Source organism: Schistocerca serialis, chromosome 1 (genome assembly GCF_023864345.2).
Source record: "Schistocerca serialis cubense isolate TAMUIC-IGC-003099 chromosome 1, iqSchSeri2.2, whole genome shotgun sequence".
In the NCBI taxonomy this organism is placed as follows: domain Eukaryota; kingdom Metazoa; phylum Arthropoda; class Insecta; order Orthoptera; family Acrididae; genus Schistocerca; species Schistocerca serialis.
The window spans coordinates 389,870,664-389,884,415 of NC_064638.1; the positions used below are offsets into that span (position 1 = coordinate 389,870,664).

Here is a 13,752-nt window from a genome sequence, read left to right on the forward strand (position 1 = left end):
TTCACTGTTTGATTGAATTAGAATATTAGTGCCATTTGCAAGGAGTTTTGTGGTTCCATTGTGTATTTTATCAGCCAAGCCATTTACATACAGCAGAAATAGAATAGGTCCCAGAACTGACCTTCTGGGTCTTCCTACATTAATTTTTGCTCATTACTGCAAAAACTAGAATTTTTTGTCTTCAATCTCTTTTTATTTTATTTTCATAATCTGTTGATTATGATAGATACCACCTACAGGAAAATTAAAGAGACCTTTGGAGATAAGAGAACGACTTGTATGAATATCAAGAGCTCAGATGGAAACCCAGTTCTAAGCAAAGAAGGGAAAGCAGAAAGATGGAAGGAGTATATAGAGGGTCTATACAAGGGCGATGTACTTGAGGACAATATTATGGAAATGGAAGAGGATGTAGATGAAGATGAAATGGGAGATATGATACTGCGTGAAGAGTTTGACAGAGCACTGAAAGACCTGAGTCGAAACAAGGCCCCCGGAGTAGACAATATTCCATTGGAACTACTGACGGCCGTGGGAGAGCCATTCCTGACAAAACTCTACCATCTGGTGAGCAAGATGTATGAAACAGGCGAAATACCCTCAGACTTCAAGAAGAACATAATAATTCCAATCCCAAAGAAAGCAGGTGTTGACAGATGTGAAAATTACCGAACTATCAGCTTAATAAGTCACAGCTGCAAAATACTAACACGAATTCTTTACAGACGAATGGAAAAACTAGTAGAAGCCAACCTCGGGGAAGATCAGTTTGGATTCCGTAGAAACACTGGAACACATGAGGCAATACTGACCTTACGACTTATCTTAGAAGAAAGGTTAAGGAAAGGCAAACCTACGTTTCTAGCATTTGTAGACTTAGAGAAAGCTTTTGACAATGTTGACTGGAATACTCTCTTTCAAATTCTAAAGGTGGCAGGGGTAAAATACAGGGAGCGAAAGGCTATTTACAATTTGTACAGAAACCAGATGGCAGTTATAAGAGTCGAGGGACAAGAAAGGGAAGCAGTGGTTGGGAAGGGAGTAAGACAGGGTTGTAGCCTCTCCCCGATGTTGTTCAATCTGTATATTGAGCAAGTAGTAAAGGAAACAAAAGAAAAATTAGGAGTAGGTATTAAGATTCATGGAGAAGAAATAAAAACTTTGAGGTTCGCCGATGACATTGTAATTCTGTCAGAGACAGCAAAGGACTTGGAAGAGCAGTTGAATGGAATGGACAGTGTCTTGAAAGGAGGATATAAGATGAACATCAACAAAAGCAAAACAAGGATAATGGAATGTAGTCTAATTAAGTCGGGTGATGCTGAGGGAATTAGATTAGGAAATGAGACACTTAAAGTAGTAAAGGAGTTTTGCTATTTGGGGAGCAAAATAACTGATGATGGTCGAAGTAGAGAGGATATCAAATGTAGGCTGGCTATGGCAAGGAAAGCGTTTCTGAAGAAGAGAAATTTGTTAACATCCAGTATTGATTTAAGTGTCAGGAAGTCATTTCTGAAAGTATTCGTATGGAGTGTAGCCATGTATGGAAGTGAAACATGGACGATAAATAGTTTGGACAAGAAGAGAATAGAAGCTTTCGAAATGTGGTGCTACAGAAGAATGCTGAAGATTAGATTGGTAGATCACATAACTAATGAGGAAGTATTGAATAGGATTGGGGAGAAGAGAAGTTTGTGGCACAACTTGACCAGAAGAAGGGATCGGTTGGTAGGACATGTTCTGAGGCATCAAGGGATCACCAATTTAGTATTGGAGGGGAGCGTGGAGGGTAAAAATCGTAGAGGGAGACCAAGAGATGAATACACTAAGCAGATTCAGAAGGATGTAGGTTGCAGTAGGTACTGGGAGATGAAAAAGCTTGCACAGGATAGAATAGCATGGAGAGCTGCATCAAACCAGTCTCAGGACTGAAGACCACAACAACAACAACAACAACAATCTGTTGATGATTGTTGAGATACAAATGGATCCACAGTTTTCATTGGTATCATTGCTGTTGTATACATCATACCAGTTTTCACATTTCAGGAGGAATCAAAAATATTCCAAACTAGATAGCTAGTACTGATAGCTTATTATTTGTTTGATTACAATGGTATTTTTCAAAGAAATTATTTATCTACATCTGCAAACACTGAATCCATTTTAAATACGTTATTACTTGTCATGCCACTTTTCAATGAACACTGCTGCTAGCCATGCATTTAACACAGCTTTTCAATTCCTTTGTCAAGATAGTCTGATAATTTCTACAACATATAGCTGATGAAACATGTTTTCAATTTTCTTTTCAAATTATATGGATTCCCAATTCCTTGTTTCATGTATTGGGGAAGCTTGTTGTATATGTTCCCACCAGAGCTCATAACTCAATTTTAACTTCAGATAAGGAGGCAAAATCTACATCAAAATTAAATTTGTATCAAGTACTGTGAGTATGCAAATCACAGTTCATCTGAAACTGATTTTTATTGTCAGCAACAAAAACCATTAAGGAATAAATATATTGCGAAGTGAGTGTAAGAATACCAAGATTCTTAAAAAGGTTTTTGTAAGTTCTGCAGTTTATTTACCTTACACATTATACTTACTGCCAACTTCTGCTGAATAAACACTCTATTTACTGTTTGTGCACTGCCTCAGAAGATAATTCCAAGAGACAACAATGAGCATAAGTATGTGAAATAAGCCTTGTCTTTAGGCCAACATAGTGAGAGATGTTACTAAGGGCATAACACCAATTTAACTATTTATCCCATTGGACTGCAGGAAATTTTACACACTGTGCTTCATTCAGTGTGCAATCATTAATTTCTACTCTTGGTGCAGACAAGTCATTACTGCTTATCTGAACTTGCATAATATGAACCATCATAAAATTAAAATTAAACTGTTAGCTGTGAACCAATTGTAGACCAGTTCCATTATCATTTGAGCTGTGTCTGCTAAGGCTTAGTTTAGATGCTTGATTGATAGGTTTGTTTATTTATTTAAATTTTCTTTGCATGGACCCATCACAGTGATGGCTTTTCCAAGTATCAGAAATAAAAATATGACAAATTACACTTACAAATTGTGTTTCACACTACAGCTACTGCATCTTATGTCTGTTTCATACATTTATTACACTACAGCTTATCTGCTACTGGTTAATGTCACAATCACTGCTTTAAAATTCAGGAAAGATTTAATTTTGAGTTGAAAATCATTCTCCACCCAGGTTCATAAAGAGTTTGGTAGTTTGTTAAACCACATCACACCTTTGATGTGTGGGCTTCCATGTGCAATTTTTAAAGTTGTTCTTTTCCAGAAATACTTCATTTTTATCCTGGTATTATGATCATGTACATCACTGCTCTTGATAACTTCCATTGGTTGACTCTTCAAAATGTAAATAATTTAAATATGTATAAGGAATATATCTAGTGTTAGGTATTTGTTCTGCACAAACACTTCACAACATGATTCTTTATGGCCATGTACAAATTTTATTACTCTTTTCTGGAACTAAAATATTCTTTTTAAATGTACTTTGGCTGCACAGCCCTATAGTTCAATTCTGTGATTATGAAAGGAGTAAATTGTTTCATAGTACACAAATGTTAATGTTTTGTTAAGAACTATTCTTCTGAGTTGGCTAAGAAAGTATAAGACATTGCTAACTTTTGGAGGCCTGACTGCACAAAGACTGACCATTTGGCCAAAGTGGCCTACCAGAAATAATGTAATATGGTAAATCCATAACTGAAACATAGTATTCTAATTTCTTAGGTGTTATTGATAAAAACACGAACTACAAGTCACATGTCAAATATCGTATTAATTTTTAAGTTCTACAATTTTTGCATTATATTTGTATCACATTTTGTAGTTGACTTAATTTTCCTATTTCCATTCACTAATATCTTACAGCATCATATTTTAGGGTAATTTTTCACTGAGGAAAAAAGTGTTTGTAGCATAGACATGTGTAATGAGGATAATATTTGTTGTCCATTTTGAAAGCTCTCGCAGACAGAGGTTATTTTGCAAGACTGTATGTAATACAATAGTCAACTAAATTACATTTGAACTGAATTAGTGTAAAAAGAAAATATTTATGAATTCCTGTAACTATTTACATAACAATGTAGACTGCATTATATAATATGTAGAGTAGAATGTGTTGTATGTGGTGTTTAATGCTTGTAAATGAGTGTCCTAATTCTCTAATATCAGTTATGCTGCACATAATATCAATTACGCTGCACAGGTTCAGTCACTTGCATTGGTGCCACCAATAGTAGCACTGATTTCATATCATCCAAGTGTAGCCAACTATGACTTATCAAGCGTTCGACGTGTGGGATGTGGAGCTGCCCCTCTAGGCTCTGACCTACAGGAAGCTTTCAAGAAACGCCTCCCCAGTGTTGAAGAAATTACTCAAGCTTATGGACTCACAGAAGCCACACTTATTGTTACTAGAATTCCCCCTGGTAAAAATAAGATGGGCTCATCAGGAGTGGCGGCACCTGGCATTGAAGTTAAGGTAAATATTATTCTTAGAATAGTAACTTTAATGCAGTGATAATACATTTACGGAACACACTAACATATGTTTATTTATATTGACAGACTTTTGGCCTGTAATATAATAAAAGCTTTAGGAATATTGTTGATGATTGTTCATTTTTAGGGACTAACCATTTTGTTCATTAGTTTCTTTATATTCTGGCTGGTTCATCACTGTTAAGACTCTCTCACTTGTAACATTAGTGCATAATTATATGATTAACATGATGAGAACCTGGTCAAGCAGCCAATACACTATTCCATGGTGAGCGAGTCTGACGTTTTGCTGAAAAAGTGGTGTGAAGGGTGTCAGTGAGGAGGTAATCAGCACATGATGAAATTTTGTGGTAGAGCATAGGACTCTCTTGGTGGCTGCTTAATCATCTGCTACCACAAGATACAGAGAATTTTTCAGGTTCAGGGATATCTGTATGCAGTCCATTTAGGGAATCAAAGTTTATTACTCAAAATTTATAATCTTACTCTTACTGGATTGCCAGCACTCAGTTAATTCATAAAGAGTATTTGTCACTTTCGGTTAAACACAGCTTCTTAGCTTGAGTAATTAGGCTTTTGTGGACTGTTATTCCACAGCTGACAAGAAATTGGCATACAGTCTTTGATGGCGGGATACCTTCCTCTTTTAGTATACTATTCATGGGGCTTGTCTGTAATGTGCAATGCTTCCATACCTACATTTACACATATGATGTCCAGGAGGTGTAGTACTGATGCTGCTATGACGTCCTGCCCATCACATCTGTGCCTACATGTGCAGAATGTAGGTGTAAGTGAATCCTATGATCTGCTTCCCAGGTGGGGCTGATGAGGTATCTGAGTGCATTTAGTTTAAATGTACAGTTTCCCTTTAGCTGATGTGTGGTAGCCATATCTGGTAACAAGTAGGAGGCTGAGGAAGCAGCGTTGCTCAGCTATACCTACAGCATCAGTAGAATTCAGGGAAATGGTATAATTAGTTGTTCTGAAGTGCGTATATTGGCTTTTAGAAAGAATCATCCAGAATCCAAACTTGAAGCCAAATTTTGTTCTTTGTAGATGCCTCCCATTACCTGGCTTTCAGTGGCAGCTACCATTCATGAAGGACTAAAGTGTAGATACATTACAGTTGCATCTAGTTAACTGTCTCTTACTTCCTCTGGATGGCACATTACAAGATCCACCAAGCCCTTTGATTCCCCAGCTTCCTTTTTTCCCCAGTGTTTTTATCTGATCCACTAAATTCAACAATTATTTTGTAGTTAGGGCAGCCACAGCTTAGATTATACATTTTTGCTGGAAAGAAATTTCAAAAAATTCTCCTACACAATCTTAAAAAATCCTTTAAAAATCATTTTCAGGGTGTATATGTCTCAAGACAATCAGGAAATCTGAGAAAATCCAGGATTTTCTTTTTAACTCTGGGAATTTTCCATTGTTTTAATTTGCAGGCAAATTTTTATAATTTTGATGGTAAGAACTAATACTCTAAAGAATTTTACTTTAGCCCGCTAATGCAGAATAATACTGTGGCAATGAAACATTAAAAAAAACACTATAATAAAATTAAGATGCAAAGAAAATGTACCATTTAGAACACACAGTATGCATCACAGTCCAAAACACATACAGTCGCAACACTGCTGTTCATTTTTGTTGTACTATGGGGCAGCAGCACTCCAAGTGGCCAGAAAGCTACATTTCTGAATATAATGTTGGATGAATGTGAACAGTATCATTTATATTGATTGTAACATAGTTTTTACAATGGGGAGCATATCTACTGCCCTAAAAATTGACAACAACTATGAAGTAACACCACATTAATTTTTCTTTAGTTTCCTAAGAACAATGGGAAGTATGAAATGGTACTTTGCTGAAAAGTTTATTTAGGATTCTCTTGTAAACTGAAAATATACAGGGTGTTACAAAAAGGTATGGCCAAATTTTCAGAAAACATTCCTCACACACAAATAAAGAAAAGATGTTATGTGGACATGTGTCCGGAAATGCTTAATTTCCATGTTAGAGCTCATTTTAGTTTCATCAGTATGTACTGTACTTCCTCGATTCACCGCCAGTTGGCCCAATTGAAGGAAAGTAATGTTGACTTCAGCACTTGTGTTGACATGCGATTCATTGCTCTACAGTACTGGCATCAAGCACATCAGTACGTAGCATCAACAGGTTAGTGTTAATCACGAATGTGGTTTTGCAGTCAGTGCAATGTTTACAAATACGGAGATGGCAGATGCCCATTTGATGTATGGACTAGCACGGGGCAATAGCTGTGGCGCAGTACGTTTGTATCGAGACAGGTTTCCGGAATGAAGGTATCCCGACAGGAAGACGTTCGAAGCAATTGATCGGCGTCTTAGGGAGCACGGAACATTCCAGCCTATGACTCGTGTCTGGGGAAGACCTAGAACGACAAGGACACCTGCAATGGATGAGGCAATTCTTCGTGCAGTTGAAACCCTAATGTCAGTGTCAGAGAAGTTGCTGCTGTACAAGGTAACGTTGACCACGTCAGTGTATGGAGAGTGCTATGGAAGAACCAGTTGTTTCCGTACCATGTACAGCATGTGCACGCACTATCAGCAGCTGATTGGCCTCCACGGGTACACTTCTGTGAACGGTTCATCCAACAATGTGTTAATCCTCATTTCAGTGCAAATGTTCTCTTTACGGATGAGGCTTCATTCCAACATGATGAAATTGTAAATTTTCACAATCAACATGTGTGGACTGACGACAATCCGCACGCAATTGTGCAGTCACGTCATCAACACAGATTTTCTGTGAACATTTGGGCAGGCATTGTTGATGATGTCTTGATTGGGCCCCATGTTCTTCCACCTACACTCAATGGAGCATGTTATCATGATTTCATACGGGATACTCTACCTGTGCTGCTAGAACATGTGCCTTTACAAATACGACACAACATGTGGTTCATGCACGATGGAGCTCCTGCACATTTCAGTCGAAGTGTTCGTACACTTCTCAACAACAGATTTGGTGACCGATGGATTGGTAGAGGCGGACCAATTCCATGGCTTCCACACTCTCCTGACCTCAACCCTCTTGACTTTCACTTATGGGGGCATTTGAAAGCTCTTGTCTACACAACCCCGGTACCAAATGTAGAAACTCTTCGTGCTCGTATTGTGGACAGCTGTGATACAATACGCCATTCTCCAGGGCTGCCTCAGCACATCAGGGATTCCATGTGACGGAGGGTGGATGCATGTATCCTCGCTAACGGAGGACATTTTGAACATTTCCTATAACAAAGTGTTTGAAGTCATGCTGGTATGTTCTGTTGCTGTGTGTTTCCATTCCATGATTAATGTGATTTGAAGAGAAGTAATAAAATGAGCTATAACATGGAAAGTAAGCGTTTCTGGACACATGTCCACATAACATATTTTCTTTCTTTGTGTGTGAGGAATGTTTCCTGAAAGTTTGGCTGTACCTTTTTGTAACACCCTGTATAATGAGGAATTTTGTTTTCCTTTAAGAACTTCAAGTGGCTAGAAAAGAAGACCTCACCTTTTGCAGAAAGACTTCGTCTATCTATTCAACAATGCAAAGTTTTCTTCAATGGATTTTCAGTCAAATGACAATAAAATGTCAGAAGTAATAAAACTTTTTTTCTAACACAGAGTGAACCAATCTCAGTACTGTTGCTACACCGGAGACACAAACGGCAAAAGTCTTAAACAGATTCACTTTTGATCCAAAAGCAGCTAAATTTACAAAAATATTCGTGCATTGGAAAGTTGAATGAAATGTAAGAATGTGCAAAAATACGCAGTGTACATGTTGCAGCACGTCAAAGATCTTTCCAAAATATGTTTTATTTGCTACGTTTCACTTGATAAAGTGTCGGTAAGTTCTACGCAGGTGTATAAAACTTTTACCATTCAAAGGACTGATAAGTTTTACAGCTCCAAGGGAAAGTATTCTGTCACTTAACATGGGAAACATGTATTTTCACACAGGAAAAGTGTATTTTTAACCGAAAAATCTGGGAATCATTTTTTCTTGTCTGTGTATACACCCTGATTTAAAAATTCTTTGAGAATGAATGAAAATTCAAGGTGCATTAGCTGTTTACAGGTACCCTTAATAAACAACATAACTGGTTTCACACTGTTGTATGCACATATTCATGTGATAATTTGTACTGAACACAAAAAATGTTTTTATAAAATGCCGTTAATAAATGGCATGTAATAGTGAGAAAGAAGAACAGGTTTTTAGTCAGACCTTTTCATTTCACAAGGATAGTCAGAATGTGCCATGTCGCAGCAAACTGATTGTGTAACCTCTTAAAATGTTGCTCATTGGATGGCTAAACTGGGAATTTATACACCATAAGATAAATGTCAAAAGCATCAAAACTCATTTTCCAATAAAGCATCTAGGGAACAAGAGCAAATCCCTACAAATTAGAACATACAGGGCAGAAACAGTGGTAATGGATGCACATACTCTAGTAAAATATGTAGGAAATGAGAGCAGATCACTGCAAATTAAAACATATAGGGCAGAAACAGTTGTAACAGGCTCCATGTAGTGCAAGATGACACTCACCGAAGCTCTGATACAATAGAATCAAGATTTAAAAAGTTGACACCTTATTAAACATCCTGTAGGTCTATAGTGCAGTCCACATTAAATGAGGAGTGCAGTTAAAGCATACTAGATCTCTGCCAGATGGATAAAATCATAGTTCATGTAGATTGCCTACAGATAAACATTAACCAAAATATGTTTTTAACCAACGGTAGTCAAGCATAAATAGGGAGAAAATGGGGGAGCAAGTGAACACTTTTTAAGAGGGAAGAACTGATAAGATAAACTTTTTGAAAAAGTACCTATAAATTGTTACTGAGGCAATGGGGAAGGAACTACAAAAGTTTAAAGTGGTCATCTGGTGATAGGTTCTTGCACCAGGGTATTAAGAGTCCTTCCTGTATGGCATCCATTGCAGTGGGCTGATGTGACTGTCGCACAGTAGAAGAGGTCACAGAGAGGTAGTAACACAAGCTGAATGTGGATGAGACAGGCATGGCTCGAAGGAAAATGAAGCATCTACAAGACGCGTAGGGCATGGTAAACAAAATGTCATTTACTCATTAAACATCTGAAAATTGGTAATCTTATTACAGGATTTAATAATAAATGTAAGACATGTAGTAATAGAAAGTGGTGGATGAAAAGCACTGTGGTGGTTAAATAAATCAATCTGGAAGTATAAATAGCATGAATAAAATATATTTAAAAATATTTTTAAAAAATTATTTGATGCCTCCCTACTAAGGAGGCTGTGAAACAGCAATACACATCCAGTGCGCAAGATTGGAAGATCAGGCAATCAAAATTAGCTAAAAGGTTTCAGTGTTTCAGCTCAGTTTGGTTGTTCCAGGTGTGGATAGATGACTGCTTCAAATATCTCATACGCACTTCTTCTAAAACGTTTCAGGTGCCTCCTTTGTTTTTTTTACAAATAATATTTCAAAATTATTCCCCATACTAGAAATTGAGTGTCCTGTTTTGCACTAATGTGAAATAATGGCAGACTTAGAGTTGGTCAATCTTAAATGCTCTTTAAAATGTACATCAAAACCACATACAATTTGTGCAATATACAGGGTGCTTCCAAATGAATATACAGGTTTTACAGTTTTGTAGCATTTATTGCATTTAACTTACAACTATAAATAATACATCTAATGAAAGAGCGACTCAAACAGCTTTGTCTGAATACCTGTGTGTAAAGGGAAGAGTATGGAATGACCAAGAGTGACTTAAGAATGTGTTGAATGAGGGAGACTTTCAAGAGTAGCCCTCAGGAAACAGTTTGGAAGGCTAGTTGTGAATTATCAATTCCAGTGACATCTGTGTGGGGACTTTCAAGGAGATACTTACAGTTATTCCTTATCATCTGTTGCTGTTGCAAGCTCCAAAGCCTGTAGACAGTGGATGTGTGCCAACTTTGCAAGCAAAATGTTGCTGCATCATGATGTAGATTTTCTGGATCATGCCACCTTCAGCACATAACTAATGAGGAGGTATTGAATAGAATTGGGGAGAAGAGGAGTTTGTGGCACAATTTGGCTAGAAGAAGGGATCGGTTGGTAGGACATGTTCTGAGGCATCAAGGGATCACCAATTTCGTACTGGAGGGCAGCATGGAGGGTAAAAATCGTAGAGGGAGACCAAGAGATGAATACACTAAGCAGATTCAGAAGGATGTAGGCTGCAGTAGGTACTGGGAGATGAAGAAGCTTGCACAGGATAGAGTAGCATGGAGAGCTGCATCAAACCAGTCTCAGGACTGAAGACAACAACAACTACTACTACTACTATTACTACTACTACTACCACCACCACCACCTTCAGTGAGGAATTGGCATTTCACCAAAGCAGAAATGTAAACACATATCATGTGTGCATCTGGGAGTCACGAGATGGCACAGTTGCAATGAGCCTCCATTAAATTGAATGTTTAATGTGGCATATCCTGTTAGAAAGTTTATAGGTCTTTCTTCTTTGGTGAAGCAACTGTAACTGGTGTTTCTTATCTTGATGCACTGGAACTATGGCCCTTTCCTCAATTGGAAAAGATGAACTGCAGAACTTTATTTGGCAGCTAGCTGGTGTGCTGCCTCACTGGCATAACTCAGTACACAACTGGTTAAATGACATTGCACCCTACTGCAGGATTAGATGCATGGAGCTGAATGACAGAGCTTGTTTTGCATGATCCCCACATGATGTGACGCCATTTTTACCTTTTGGGGATCATAAAGGATCATGCATAAGGGCCTTGCTACAAGCTGATCCACCCAATTTTAGAAACAGCATAGTTGCAACAATTACACCAGAGACACTTATCAAGGTTTGGGAAGAACTCACCTGCTGACTCAATGTGTGATGAATGGTTCTCACATTGAACACTTGTCAGGAAAGCCGTTTGAGTTACTATTTCATTTGATGTATTCTTTACAACTGTAAGTAGAATGTAATAAACACTGCAAAGCCTTAAAACTTGTATATTCACTTTGAAACGTTCGTACTTATGCAGACAATCATCACAAGTAATTTAGAAGACACTTGTCCCCTGTAGTGATTAAAATTTGAATGTTCCTTATGTTTTTATCTGGCACTTACAGTTTTAGGAATTAAAAAAGCGAGAACAATATCTTTCCTCTTAAGTTGTTTTCCCATCTGCTCTTAATATGTAATTCTATGATAATTTAGTTCCTTGTTTCTCCAATTGACTGGTGAACAACATTAATAGGGAAATTCTAAAACAGAGAAAATCTACCCATCCTGCCACTTCACTAGGACGCACTGCTTCATCTACAACTCTGTTACCAGCCGATCAAGGCAACATTAACTAATCTACCACAGAGTTCCACATTTCAGTAAATTATCAGAGTGGATGAAAAATCAACTTAAGGGGAATAATAATGTTCAGCTTTTCTTATCCTTGATAACATAGGGGCCAGTTACAAACATAAAGAACATTTGAATTTTAGCCAGTACAGGTGGCTACTTCATTACTTGCAACAATTGTCCACATAAGTATTTGGACAAATGGGACATGGTTTTAATGTTATGTTTTAAAGGAGCATTTTAGTTTGGCCAACTCTAAATCTGCCATTAGTTTTAGCATGAAGCAGGATACCCAGTTTCTCATATGTAGAATAATTTTAAAATATCATTTATGGAAAACAAAGGAAACGCATTAAACATTTTAGAAAAGGTACATATTATGAGATATTTGAAGCAATTGCCCACCCTCGCCTGGAATAACCAAACTGAACTTCCCCAACTGACCACCTTCACAACTTACATGCTGGATGGGTATTATTGTTTTACAGTCTGCTTAGTATAAAAGCATCAAATAATTTTTTTAAAAATATTTTTAAATATGTTTTATTCATGCTTTTTATACTTCCAAATTCATTTATTTAAGCACCAAAGTGCTTTTCATCCACCACATACTATTACAACATGATTTATATTTATTGTTAAATCTTGTAAATGAGTCCCAATTTTTCAGATGTTTATCGAGTGAATAACATTCTGTTTTCCATACCCCACCATATCTTGCGCATGCCTCGTTTTCCTTCATGCCACACCTGCCTGGTCCAAATTCAGTTTGTCTTAGTACCTCTCTATGACCTCTTCTTCTGTGCAACTGTCACTATAGCCCACTGTAATGGATAACATATAAGAAGGGCTCTCAATAGCCTGGTGCAAGAACCTGTCACTGGATGACCACTTTAAACTTTCATAGTTCCTTTGCCATTGTCTTAGCACAGTTTTCTAGGTAATTTTTCAAAAAAAATTATTATCAGTTCTTCTATGTTAACAAGTGTTTGCTTGCTGCCTCATTTTCTCCCTATTTATGCTGAGCTACAGTGGTTTAAAACATTTTTTGGTTCATGCTTGTCTGTAGGTGATGTACATGAACAATGGTTTTATCCACTCATTGAATATCTGTTATATGCTAACTGCACTCCTCTTTTAATGTGGATTGTACTTTAGAACTACAGTTAATAAGAAGTCAACTTTTCTACCATGGGTCTATCGTAACACTGCTTTGGTGAGTGACGTCTTTCCTAAATGGTGTCGTTACCACTGTTGCTGCCCTATATATTTTGATTTGCAATTGTCTGCTCTCATTCCTTAGGTATTTTATTGGAGCTTGAGCATCCATTTCCACTGTTTCCAATTTGCAGTGATTCACTCTTGTTCCATAGATACTTTATTGGAGCAAGATTTTTAACACTTTCAACATTTACCTTATGGTGTATAAATTATAAGTTTAACCATTCAGTGATCAACCTTTTAAGAGATTAAGCAATTAATTGGCTTACAATTTGAATTTTAGGACATCGTACATTCTCTCTAGCCTTATGAAGTGACAAGTTGTGACTAAAAACTTGATCCATTTTCTCACTATTACACACAAAGTATTAACAGCATTTTACAAAAACATTTCTTGTATTCAATACAATCACCTGAAGGTGCACCTATAATTGCATTAAACTGATTGTGTTGCCTAATGAAGAAAACTGTTGTACAGATAATGTTCCATGAAAAATTTTCATTCATTTTCAAAAAAAATTGTAAGATTATTTTGGAGAATTTTTGGAA

The 13,752-nt window shown here is 37.1% G+C and overlaps 1 protein-coding gene across 1 annotated transcript in view; it reads left to right on the forward strand.

Moving 5' to 3' along the window:
• Nucleotides 1-13,752, forward strand: part of LOC126471327 (uncharacterized) — a 140,129-nt gene that overhangs the window by 115,817 nt on the left and 10,560 nt on the right. Inside the window, exon 6 of the mRNA XM_050099452.1 lies at nt 4,274-4,549. Coding sequence (XP_049955409.1) covers nt 4,274-4,549 — 276 coding nt within the window. The remainder of the gene's footprint in view (nt 1-4,273; nt 4,550-13,752) is intronic.